The 13,386-nt window shown below is 51.2% G+C and overlaps 1 protein-coding gene across 2 annotated transcripts in view; it reads left to right on the top strand.

Moving 5' to 3' along the window:
- The first annotated feature begins 374 nt into the window (after positions 1 to 374).
- The window catches only part of PIGO (phosphatidylinositol glycan anchor biosynthesis class O), a 61,050-nt gene continuing 48,038 nt past the window's right edge, over positions 375 to 13,386 (top strand). For both annotated transcript variants that reach the window (XM_075580686.1, XM_075580718.1), the window contains exons 1-2: positions 375 to 496; positions 7,013 to 7,509. In XM_075580686.1, the coding sequence (XP_075436801.1) occupies positions 7,023 to 7,509 (487 nt within the window). In that variant the 5' untranslated portion in view covers positions 375 to 496; positions 7,013 to 7,022. The remainder of the gene's footprint in view (positions 497 to 7,012; positions 7,510 to 13,386) is intronic.

The raw sequence follows: 13,386 nt of genomic DNA on the forward strand, positions 1-13,386 counted from the left end.
GTCCTCCTGCCTGTCACACCTCACAGTCCTGTCTGTCTCACCTCACAGTCCTCCTGTCTGTCTCACCTCACAGTCCTGTCTGTCACACCTCACAGTCCTGCCTGTCACACCTCACAGTCCTGCCTGTCACACCTCACAGTCCTGCCTGTCACACCTCACAGTCCTCCTGTCTGTCACACCTCACAGTCCTCCTGCCTGTCACACCTCACAGTCCTGTCTGTCTCACCTCACAGTCCTCCTGTCTGTCTCACCTCACAGTCCTGTCTGTCACACCTCACAGTCCTGCCTGTCACACCTCACAGTCCTGCCTGTCACACCTCACAGTCGTCCCGTCTGACACACCTCCCTCCCGTCTCTATGGTCGCAGCCGCTCTATCCCTCGCCTCTCCTCTCGCTGGTCGCGTTGCCTGGTGACGGTGCTGTGCACTTCCGGGGCCGCCTGACCTCGGGGTCCTTGTGCTGTGAGAGGACACGCTGCCACCGGACACCCGCCGCGGTAAATGTGCCAGTCAATGTGTGTGTGTGTCAGTCACTGTGTGTGTGTCAGTCAATGTATGTGTGTGTGTGTGTGTGTCAGTCACTGTGTGTGTGTCACTGTGTGTGTCACTGTGTGTGTAACTGTGTGCATGCATGCGTGCGTGAGTGTCACTGTGTGTGTCAGTCACTGTGTGTCAGTCAATGTGTGTGTAACTGTGTGCGTGTCACTGTTTGTTTGTCACTGTTTGTGTGTCACTGTGTGTGTGTGTGTGTGTGTGTCACTGTGTGTGTGTGTGTGTGTGTGTCAGTCACTGTGTGTCAGTCACTGTGTGTGTAACTGTGTGCATGCATGCGTGCGTGAGTGTCACTATGTGTGTGTCACTGTTTGTGTGTCACTGTGTATGTGTGTGTCACTGTGTGTGTCAGTCACTGTGTGTCAGTCACTGTGTGTGTAACTGTGCATGCATGCGTGCGTGAGTGTCACTATGTGGGTGTCACTGTTTGTTTGTCACTGTGTGTGTGTGTGTGTCACTGTGTGTGTGTGTCACTGTGTGTGTCAGTCACTGTGTGTCAGTCAATGTGTGTGTAACTGTGTGTGTCACTGTTTGTTTGTCACTGTTTGTGTGTCACTGTGTATGTGTGTGTCACTGTGTGTGTGTGTCACTGTGTGTGTCAGTCACTGTGTGTGTAACTGTGTGCATGCATGCATGCGTGCGTGAGTGTCACTATGTGTGTGTCACTGTGTGTGTCACTGTGTATGTGTGTGTCACTGTGTGTGTCAGTCACTGTGTGTCAGTCACTGTGTGTGTAACTGTGTGCATGCATGCATGCGTGAGTGTCACTATGTGTGTGTCACTGTGTGTGTCACTGTGTATGTGTGTGTCACTGTGTGTGTGTGTGTCACTGTGTGTGTCAGTCACTGTGTGTGTAACTGTGTGCATGGATGCGTGCGTGAGTGTCACTATGTGGGTGTCACTGTTTGTTTGTCACTGTGTGTGTGTGTCACTGTGTGTGTGTGTCACTGTGTGTGTCAGTCACTGTGTGTCAGTCACTGTGTGTCAGTCACTGTGTGTGTAACTGTGTGCATGCATGCGTGCGTGAGTGTCACTGTGTGCGTGTCACTGTTTCACTGTTTGTGTGTCAACTGTGTGTGTCAGTGTGCATGCGTGTGTGTCACTGTGCATGCGTGTGTGTCACTGTGTGTGTCAGTCACTGTGTCAGTCACTGTGTGTGCAACTGTGTGCATGCATGCGTGCGTGAGTGTCACTGTGTGCGTGTCACTGTTTGTTTGTCACTGTTTGTGTGTCAACTGTGTGTGTGTGTCAGAGTGCATGCGTGTGTGTGTCACTGTGCATGCGTGTGTGTGTCACTGTGTGCGTTTGTGCTGTATAATGTATATTATAATGACACTGTAGATATATATATATATATATATATATATATATACACATGTAGAGGTATCAGTACCGTGTTAGCCGAGCTTCAATAATCAAAAAATAAATAGATGATACCGTTCTGTGGCTAACGAAATGCTTTATATATATATTTATAGCCGATATAGCAAGTGCACTGTTGTGTGTCACTGTGTGCGCGCGTGCTGTATAATGTACATTATAATGACATGGGATATATACTGTGTGTGTGTGTGTGTGTGTGTGTGTGTGTGTGTATGTATATATATATATATATATATATATATATATATATATATATATATATATATATATATATATATTGTGACAAACGCCCCTCTTTTGTAGTGCTGACGTCTGTCTGGGTTCTTCCCGACACAGTCTTCTAGGGTTAATTATACAACAAACAGGATCATGCAAAGTATTATGCTGCTTAACTCAGGCTTCTGCCTGCTTTATTTTCATCCAAGTAAGGTACTGCAGCTTTAACATGTGAAGGTTAGAGGTACTCAGATACTTTCATTCAGCAGTTCACATATTTCAGTGTTACCATATTTCCCACACTGTTATTTCAAGAAATAAAACCAAAATCATATAAGCAAAATCCTATCCCTTTCAGGGATCTAACTACACATCAGAATCAGTCTCTCTAACAGCTGCTGGCCAACTAAACTGGTTCCCCAGCTTAAAACAATGCTCTCTCATTTAGGGTCACAAGATACAGTACAGTCTTTTAGCAACAGCAGTAACCATTTGTTTTGTCTTATCTGTTCGTGGAGTCCAGGCAAATCCTCTGGTACTGTGATACGTGGAGGGGCCGTCAACCCCGATACTGGATGCAGGGGAGCAGCGACACCCCCAGCCCCCAGGCTCCAAGGAGAGAGAGTGAAATGCAAAACCTCTCTGCTCTAAGTACCTGTGCATGTGATTAGAAGAGCAGGTGAGGGAGAACTAGAGCCATTGTAATCTGTGGTCTGGATTTTCCATCCAGCTGCCTGAGTTAATGGGAAGCTGTGGAACGGATCATTAACTATTCCTGCACTTTCTGCTCTAAAACGGGGCAGAAAGCTGCCTAACATCTTTGGACTATGTCACATATCCCCCTCCCCAGCTCACACCTACTGGGGTGAGCGGCCATGGACCTCACTGGGGTGAGCGTCCTACCTGAAATACTTGAGCTAACTCCTCAGTACAATATTAAACATTCACATGACACGAATATGAACTTTTTCCACGGCAATTATGGACAATAGGTTTCGTCATAAGAGACTATACTTGGCAAACATATTTTTTTTTTTGCTCTCTATTAGGGAACTATTTTGAAAAATAAATGTCTAGCACACATTCTTACAACCCAGGATCTGCTAAATATATTCACAAAACCAGACAATTTCTATTACCTCCCTGGGTTTTTCTACTCTAGAATATGAACCTCATTATAAATTTACCAACCGAAAAGGGCATTTTTTTTTTTTTTTTTTCATATTGTAAGCAACCAATATTTTTTTTTCCTTATACTACAGCCTTGTAATCTTAAGGGCCATCAACCCTGTATATTAATTTGTAGTTTAGCTACATTTTCAACACAGAGAACCAATATAACATTGTAATATTGACAAAATGCTTATTTGCATAGTTAAGTGTCCGTGACATAGTCCACACGTGTAATAAAAAAAAAAAAAATCGGTCAGTTCCCCCAAACATATTTTATTTTTTTTTTATTTTTTTTTGACTTCCAGTCCTTTGACTTTATTTCATAGCCCGCTGCAACCTGCAAATGACTGGACTGTTTCTTTAGCTTCTGATGAGACCCTTGGACCGGATTCTCCTTGGCTCCACAGTGTGGTCCAGATTGGTGAGATATGGAACTATTCAGGCGCCGTGTTAACCTTCGTTGTTTTTTCTTTTCAATCTTTGATTTCCCTTTTGTGGCCATTACCAGGCCTTTGGGTTTTGGAGACCTAGTTGCCTCTGTACAAACGTAGTCCATATTAACCACGTCATCAGGATCTGTCAACAAGTTTGTGTTTTCAGGAACTGCCACCCACTTGGCTAAAACATCTTCTGTGGTGTCCTGGGTGTGTCCACTAGTTTGATAATCTTCTGGACAACGTAAATGAAATTGAGGATCTGGATTTTTGAATCCCAGATCAGGGAGAATATTCTCAGGAGGGTGCCTATCTGTTTCTGGAATAACAGCAGCAAAATCAAAGTCAATTCTTTCTCCTTCCTCTTTGTCATCAGTGAGGGCATTGAGTTTACGTTCCCTGGTCTCCTTTTGTGACCGTGTCTCTTTTAGCCTTGGAATCTCTTTCTCCAACTTCATCTTTATAGCAAATCGTAATATTGCCACAGCATTGAAGATACACGTATAGGAACGTACAGCTTGCTTGGTTAGGAGGTAGGATTGATAGCCCGACTGAACCACTTTAGCCGCTTCTCCCATGTCCGTCATCTGTTTCAGAGCGAGGTTTAACTCTGTTTCATTTTCTCTATTCTTGACCTGCAGCTGCAGGTGCTCCTTCTGGGTCTTGTCCAGCTCCAGCTGCAGCCGGGCCCCCTCATTTGCCGTGTGGTCCAGCTGCTTGTAGATATCGGCCATCTCGCTTTCATAGCGCAATGTCAGGCAGACCACCTGACGGACGGAGATCTCCTCTCTCTTGGCGCACTGTATCTCGCGCTCAGCCATCTGCTTCTGCAGCTCTTCAACCTGATCGTGCCAGACCTCCCTCAGGGTCTTCACCTTTATCTGGTGCTTGCTCTGGGTTTGCATCAGCGCCTCCATTTTTTGGAGCTCTGCAGTTTGTGTCGCCTGGATCGCCGCTGATTCTGTATTCTGCAGTGCTTCCTGCATTTCTAACTTTTCCTGGATCAATTGCTTCTCCACTTTTTCTGCTTGGTGAAGCTTCTCATCACCTTCACTGATCTGGTCAGTCAAGTCTGAATTTTTCTGTGTCAGACTTACATTCTCTCTTTTTACAGTCTCTAAATTACTCAGGGTATTCTCATAGGTTTCCTTCAATGTACACAGCTCTGTGCTGCGAGCGTAGACCTCATGGCGTGAGAGTTCCAGCTCTGCTTTAAGCGCGCTAGCCTCTTGCCGAGAAACCCCCAACTCTGTGATGAAGTTTTGCACATCTTTCTGGGACATCTCATAGCATAGTTTCCAGTCAGTTCTTGTTTTCTTTGATTCGCTTGGCTCTCTGCCTATGATGGTAGCAGTAGCCTTTGTCATCTCTAGGCGTGTCGTCATTCCTGGGACGATTGCGCCAGGCCCTATGGGCTGTTGCTCATCTCGGCGCCTTTCTGACGCATGTCCTGACAGTGCAGGTTCAAGTGGCTCGGTCACTTCCCCTGTGACTTGAGGAACAGTTTTCTTTCTTTTTGCTTTATTAGCTCCAGAGATATCAGTGGTACTGGGCACACACTCACTGTTATCAGCTTCCACATCTTGCTTGCACTCACAGGGCGTTGCTTGCTTTTGCAGCTGTTTGTCTTTGAAAATTTTGGGGCACACATCTTCCATGTGACCTACTTCACGACAGGCCCCGCATACTAAATTCATCTGCGGGTACGGCTCTCCTCCAGGGTCGTGATCATAGTATGGCCTGAAGGGACACTGTTTTGTATGGTTACGTACATTACACAACAAACATTTCACGTCGGCCATTTTAGAAACCCGGCAGGGACAATTTGCTAGCTGCAATTTCACTCACTTCAGCAACTTGCATACAGCACTTGCTAGCTGCAAATTCACTCACTTCAGCAAAAGGCATTAGCTTTACAAACAGCACTTGCTAGATGCAAATTTTTTTTTTTTCAGCAAAACATTTTGGTTTTCTGTTTGGGTTCAGGGTGCTATTGCATCCACACTTCGCACATTCTCTGTGTATGCTAGAAGCACAACTGATATACACAGTGGGACAGACTTCACTCATAGCATCTGTACTTTAGTTCAGCTCGGCGGCCATTTTAAACCCCCGCATTTATTTGCAAACCCACAAACTTTTTAGTGTCTGCCCGCATTCTCCACCATATGTGACAAACGCCCCTCTTTTGTAGTGCTGACGTCTGTCTGGGTTCTTCCCGACACAGTCTTCTAGGGTTAATTATACAACAAACAGGATCATGCAAAGTATTATGCTGCTTAACTCAGGCTTCTGCCTGCTTTATTTTCATCCAAGTAAGGTACTGCAGCTTTAACATGTGAAGGTTAGAGGTACTCAGATACTTTCATTCAGCAGTTCACATATTTCAGTGTTACCATATTTCCCACACTGTTATTTCAAGAAATAAAACCAAAATCATATAAGCAAAATCCTATCCCTTTCAGGGATCTAACTACACATCAGAATCAGTCTCTCTAACAGCTGCTGGCCAACTAAACTGGTTCCCCAGCTTAAAACAATGCTCTCTCATTTAGGGTCACAAGATACAGTACAGTCTTTTAGCAACAGCAGTAACCATTTGTTTTGTCTTATCTGTTCGTGGAGTCCAGGCAAATCCTCTGGTACTGTGATACGTGGAGGGGCCGTCAACCCCGATACTGGATGCAGGGGAGCAGCGACACCCCCAGCCCCCAGGCTCCAAGGAGAGAGAGTGAAATGCAAAACCTCTCTGCTCTAAGTACCTGTGCATGTGATTAGAAGAGCAGGTGAGGGAGAACTAGAGCCATTGTAATCTGTGGTCTGGATTTTCCATCCAGCTGCCTGAGTTAATGGGAAGCTGTGGAACGGATCATTAACTATTCCTGCACTTTCTGCTCTAAAACGGGGCAGAAAGCTGCCTAACATCTTTGGACTATGTCACAATATATATATATATATATATATATATATGTGTGTGTGTGTTGTATATAAATAACTGTGTGTGTTGTATAATGTATATTATAATGACATGGGATATATATATATATATATATATATATATATATATATATATATATAATATATATAAACACTGTATATCTCATGTATATCCAATACAGCAAGTGCACTGTTGTGTGGTTGTGAATGGATTGGATGTGCTTGGGAGTCCTTAGCGTGGGTTTGGGTTCCCTGATGATGCTGTGTGTTGTGGCCTCTCTTGTGATGTTCTGTGACCGAGCTGTGCTTGTTCCCCAGACCCCTCACAATGAGGAGGGCCCCCGTTCTCCTTTTCCTGGCCTGGGCCGCCGTCCTGTTCTATTCGGGTATCTGGCTTTTCATGAGCGGATTCCTGCTCATGCGCATCGAGCTCAACAACCAAAGCATGTGCTCCGACATCCCGGGACCCCGAAACAGCGCCCCCCCAGAGCCAGGCACCTGCTGGCTGCCGCGCAGGTTCGAGAAGGCCGTGATCATCATCATCGACGCGCTGAAGCACGACTTCGCCAAGTACGATCCGAGCGACGCGGACCCCAAACCGTACAGGAACAAGCTGGAAGTGATCCATCGGCTCACCAGGTCCCAGCCGAGACATGCCAGGCTGTATCCCTTCCGGGCGGACCCACCAACTACCACCATGCAGAGAATCAAGGGGATGACCACAGGGTCCCTGCCAACATTTGTGGACGTGGGCAGCAATTTCGCCAGCTACGCCATCCAGGAGGATAACCTGATCCATCAGTTGGTGCAGAACGGTGAGGCCTGTGCGGTGGGCAGGAGGGTGACGTCTGTGTGGAGGGGGCAGGAGGGTGAGACCTGTGCGGGGGAGGGGGGTGGGCAGGAGGGTGAGACCCGTGGGGGGGTGGGCAGGAGGGTGAGACCCGTGGGGGGGTGGGCAGGAGGGTGAGACCCGTGGGGGGGTGGGCAGGAGGGTGAGACCCGTGGGGGGGTGGGCAGGAGGGTGAGACCCGTGGGGGGGTGGGCAGGAGGGTGAGACCCGTGGGGGGGTGGGCAGGAGGGTGAGACCCGTGGGGGGGTGGGCAGGAGGGTGAGACCCGTGGGGGGGTGGGCAGGAGGGTGAGACACGTGGGGGGGTGGGCAGGAGGGTGAGACCCGTGGGGGGGTGGGCAGGAGGGTGAGACCCGTGGGGGGGCAGGAGGGTGAGACCCGTGGGGGGGCAGGAGGGTGAGACCCGTGGGGGGGCAGGAGGGTGAGACCCGTGGGGGGGTGCGAGGAGGGTGAGGCTTGTGCAGGGGTGGCAGGAGGGTGAGGCCTGTGCGGGGGGGTAGGAGGGTGAGGCCTGTGCGGGGGGGGGGGGCAGGAGGGTGAGGCCTGTGCGGGGGGGGCAGGAGGGTGAGGCCTGTGCGGGGGGGGGTTGGATGGTGAGGCCTGTGCGGGGGGCAGGAGGGTGAGACCTGTGCGGGGGGCGGGTGGGGTAGGATGGTGAGGCCTGTGCGGGGGGGGGGAGGGGGGCGCAAGTCTCAGCCAGACGTAATCACACCCTCCCAAGTCACAGCCAGACGTAATCACACCCTCCCAAGTCACAGCCAGACGTAATCACACCCTCCCAAGTCACAGCCAGATGTAATCACACCCTCCCAAGTCACAGCCAGATGTAATCACACCCTCCCAAGTCAGACGTAATCACACCCTCCCAAGTCACACGTAATCACACCCTCCCAAGTCACACGTAATCACACCCTCCCAAGTCACACGTAATCACACCCTCCCAAGTCACACGTAATCACACCCTCCCAAGTCACACGTAATCACACCCTCCCAAGTCACACGTAATCACACCCCTCCCAAGTCACATGTAATCACACCCTCCCAAATCACATGTAATCACACCCTCCCAAATCACATGTAATCACACCCTCCCAAGTCACACGTAATCACACCCTCCCAAGTCACACGTAATCACACCCTCCCAAGTCACACGTAATCACACCCCTCCCAAGTCACACGTAATCACACCCCTCCCAAGTCACACGTAATCACACCCCTCCCAAGTCACACGTAATCACACCCCTCCCAAGTCACACGTAATCACACCCTCCCAAGTCACATGTAATCACACCCTCCCAAGTCACATGTAATCACACCCTCCCAAGTCACATGTAATCACACCCTCCCAAGTCACAGCCAGACGTAATCACCCCCCTCCCAAGTCACAGCCAGACGTAATCACCCCCTCCCAAGTCACAGCCAGGCGTAATCACACCCCTCCCAAGTCACAGCCAGGCGTAATCACACCCCTTCCAAGTCACAGCCAGGCGTAATCACACCCCTCCCAAGTCACAGCCAGACGTAATCACACCCTCCCAAGTCACAGCCAGGCGTAATCACACCCTCCCAAGTCACAGCCAGGCGTAATCACACCCTCCCAAGTCACAGACAGGCGTAATCACCCCCTCCCAAGTCACAGACAGGCGTAATCACACCCTCCCAAGTCACAGCCAGGCGTAATCACACCCTCCCAAGTCACAGCCAGGCGTAATCACACCCTCCCAAGTCACAGCCAGGCGTAATCACACCCTCCCAAGTCACAGCCAGGCGTAATCACACCCTCCCAAGTCACAGCCAGGCGTAATCACACCCTCCCAAGTCACAGCCAGGCGTAATCACACCCTCCCAAATCACAGCCAGACGTAATCACACCCCTCCCAAGTCACAGCCAGGCGTAATCACACCCTGCCAAGTCACAGCCAGGCGTAATCACACCCCTCCCATGTCACAGACAGACGTAATCACACCCTCCCAAGTCACAGACAGACGTAATCACACCCTCCCAAGTCACAGCCAGGCGTAATCACACCCTCCCAAGTCACAGCCAGACGTAATCACACCCCTCCCAAGTCACAGCCAGACGTAATCACACCCCTCCCAAGTCACAGCCAGACGTAATCACACCCTCCCAAATCACAGCCAGACGTAATCACACCCCTCCCAAGTCACAGCCAGGCGTAATCACCCCCCTCCCAAGTCACAGCCAGGCGTAATCACACCCTCCCAAGTCACAGCCAGGCGTAATCACACCCTCCCAAGTCACAGCCAGGCGTAATCACACCCTCCCAAGTCACAGCCAGGCGTAATCACACCCTCCCAAGTCACAGCCAGACGTAATCACACCTTCCGAAGTCACAGCCAGGCGTAATCACACCCCTCACAAGTCACAGCCAGACGTAATCACACCCCTCCCAAGTCACAGCCAGACGTAATCACACCCTCCCAAGTCACAGCCAGGCGTAATCACACCCTCCCAAGTCACAGCCTGACGTAATCGCACCCTCCCAAGTCACAGCCAGATGTAATCACACCCTCCCAAGTCACAGACAGGCGTAATCATCCCCCTCCCAAGTCACAGCCAGATGTAATCACACCCTCCCAAGTCACAGCCAGGCGTAATCACACCCTCCCAAGTCACAGCCAGACGTAATCACACCCCTCCCAAGTCACAGCCAGACGTAATCACACCACTTCCAAGTCACAGCCAGATGTAATCACACCCCTCCCAAGTCACAGCCAGGCGTAATCACACCCTCCCAAGTCACAGCCAGACGTAATCACACCCCTCCCAAGTCACAGCCAGGCGTAATCACACCCTCCCAAGTCACAGCCAGACGTAATCACACCACTTCCAAGTCACAGCCAGGCATAATCACACCCTCCCAAGTCACAGCCAGGCGTAATCACACCTTCCCAAGTCACAGCCAGGCGTAATCACACCCTCCCAAGTCACAGCCAGGCGTAATCACACCCTCCCAAGTCACAGCCAGACGTAATCACCCCCCTCCCAAGTCACAGCCAGACGTAATCACACCCCTCCCAAGTCACAGCCAGACGTAATCAACCCTCCCAAGTCACAGCCAGACGTAATCACACCCTCCCAAGTCACAGCCAGACGTAATCACACCCTCCCAAGTCACAGCCAGACGTAATCACACCCTCCCAAGTCACAGCCAGGCGTAATCACACCTTCCCAAGTCACAGCCAGGCGTAATCACACCTTCCCAAGTCACAGCCAGGCGTAATCACACCCCTCCCAAGTCACAGCCAGGCGTAATCACACCCTCCCAAGTCACAGCCAGGCGTAATCACACCATCCCAAGTCACAGCCAGATGTAATCACACCCCTCCCAAGTCACAGCCAGACGTAATCACACCCTCCCAAGTCACAGCCAGGCGTAATCACACCCTCCCAAGTCACAGCCAGGCGTAATCACACCCTCCCAAGTCACAGCCAGGCGTAATCACACCCTCCCAAGTCACAGCCAGGCGTAATCACACCCCTCCCAAGTCACAGCCAGGCGTAATCACACCCTCCCCAGTCACAGCCAGGCGTAATCACACCCTCCCAGTGACAGCCAGGCATAATCATCCCCCTCCCAATTCACAGACAGGGGTAATCACACCCTCCCAAGTGACAGCCAGGCGTAATCACACCCTCCCAAGTCACAGCCAGACGTAATCACACCCTCCCAAGTCACAGCCAGGCGTAATCACACCACTTCCAAGTCACAGCCAGGCGTAATCACACCCTCCCAAGTCACAGCCAGGCGTAATCACACCTTCCCAAGTCACAGCCAGGCGTAATCACACCCCTCCCAAGTCACAGCCAGGCGTAATCACACCCTCCCAAGTCACAGCCAGGCGTAATCACACCCTCCCAAGTCACAGCCAGGTGTAATCACACCCCTCCCAAGTCACAGCCAGACGTAATCACCCCCCTCCCAAGTCACAGCCAGATGTAATCACACCCTCCCAAGTCACAGACAGGCGTAATCATCCCCCTCCCAAGTCACAGCCAGATGTAATCACACCCTCCCAAGTCACAGCCAGGCGTAATCACACCCTCCCAAGTCACAGCCAGACGTAATCACACCCCTCCCAAGTCACAGCCAGACGTAATCACACCACTTCCAAGTCACAGCCAGATGTAATCACACCCCTCCCAAGTCACAGCCAGGCGTAATCACACCCTCCCAAGTCACAGCCAGACGTAATCACACCCCTCCCAAGTCACAGCCAGGCGTAATCACACCCTCCCAAGTCACAGCCAGACATAATCACACCACTTCCAAGTCACAGCCAGGCATAATCACACCCTCCCAAGTCACAGCCAGGCGTAATCACACCTTCCCAAGTCACAGCCAGGCGTAATCACACCCTCCCAAGTCACAGCCAGGCGTAATCACACCCTCCCAAGTCACAGCCAGACTTAATCACCCCCCTCCCAAGTCACAGCCAGACGTAATCACACCCCTCCCAAGTCACAGCCAGACGTAATCAACCCTCCCAAGTCACAGCCAGACGTAATCACACCCTCCCAAGTCACAGCCAGACGTAATCACACCCTCCCAAGTCACAGCCAGACGTAATCACACCCTCCCAAGTCACAGCCAGGCGTAATCACACCTTCCCAAGTCACAGCCAGGCGTAATCACACCTTCCCAAGTCACAGCCAGGCGTAATTACACCCCTCCCAAGTCACAGCCAGGCGTAATCACACCCTCCCAAGTCACAGCCAGGCGTAATCACACCATCCCAAGTCACAGCCAGATGTAATCACACCCCTCCCAAGTCACAGCCAGATGTAATCACACCCCTCCCAAGTCACAGCCAGACGTAATCACACCCTCCCAAGTCACAGCCAGGCGTAATCACACCCTCCCAAGTCACAGCCAGGCGTAATCACACCCTCCCAAGTCACAGCCAGGCGTAATCACACCCTCCCAAGTCACAGCCAGGCGTAATCACACCCCTCCCAAGTCACAGCCAGGCGTAATCACACCTTCCCAAGTCACAGCCAGGCGTAATCACACCTTCCCAAGTCACAGCCAGACGTAATCACACCCTCCCAAGTCACAGCCAGGCGTAATCACACCCTCCCAAGTCACAGCCAGGCGTAATCACACCCTCCCAAGTCACAGCCAGGCGTAATCACACCCTCCCAAGTCACAGCCAGGCGTAATCACACCCCCCCAAGTCACAGCCAGGCGTAATCACACCCCTCCCAAGTCACAGCCAGGCGTAATCACACCTTCCCAAGTCACAGCCAGGCGTAATCACACCTTCCCAAGTCACAGCCAGGCGTAATCACACCTACCCAAGTCACAGCCAGGCGTAATTACACCCTCCCAAGTCACAGCCAGATGTAATCACCCCCCTTCCAAGTCACAGCCAGGCGTAATCACACCCTCCCAAGTCACAGCCAGGCGTAATCACACCCTCCCAAGTCACAGCCAGACGTAATCACACCCTCCCAAGTCACAGCCAGACGTAATCACACCCCTCCCAAGTCACAGCCAGACGTAATCACCCCCCTCCCAAGTCACAGCCAAACGTAATCACACCCTCCCAAGTCACAGCCAGACGTAATCACACCCTCCCAAGTCACAGCCAGACGTAATCACACCCTCCCAAGTCACAGCCAGGCGTAATCACACCCTCCCAAGTCACAGTCAGACGTAATCACACCCTCCCAAGTCACAGCCAGGCGTAATCACACCCTCCCAAGTCACAGCCAGGCGTAATCACACCCTCCCAAGTCACAGCCAGGCGTAATCACACCCTCCCAAGTCACAGCCAGGCGTAATCACACCCTCCCAAGTAACAGCCAGGCGTAATCA

This window comes from Ascaphus truei, chromosome 1, assembly GCF_040206685.1.
Source record: "Ascaphus truei isolate aAscTru1 chromosome 1, aAscTru1.hap1, whole genome shotgun sequence".
NCBI lineage: Eukaryota > Metazoa > Chordata > Amphibia > Anura > Ascaphidae > Ascaphus > Ascaphus truei.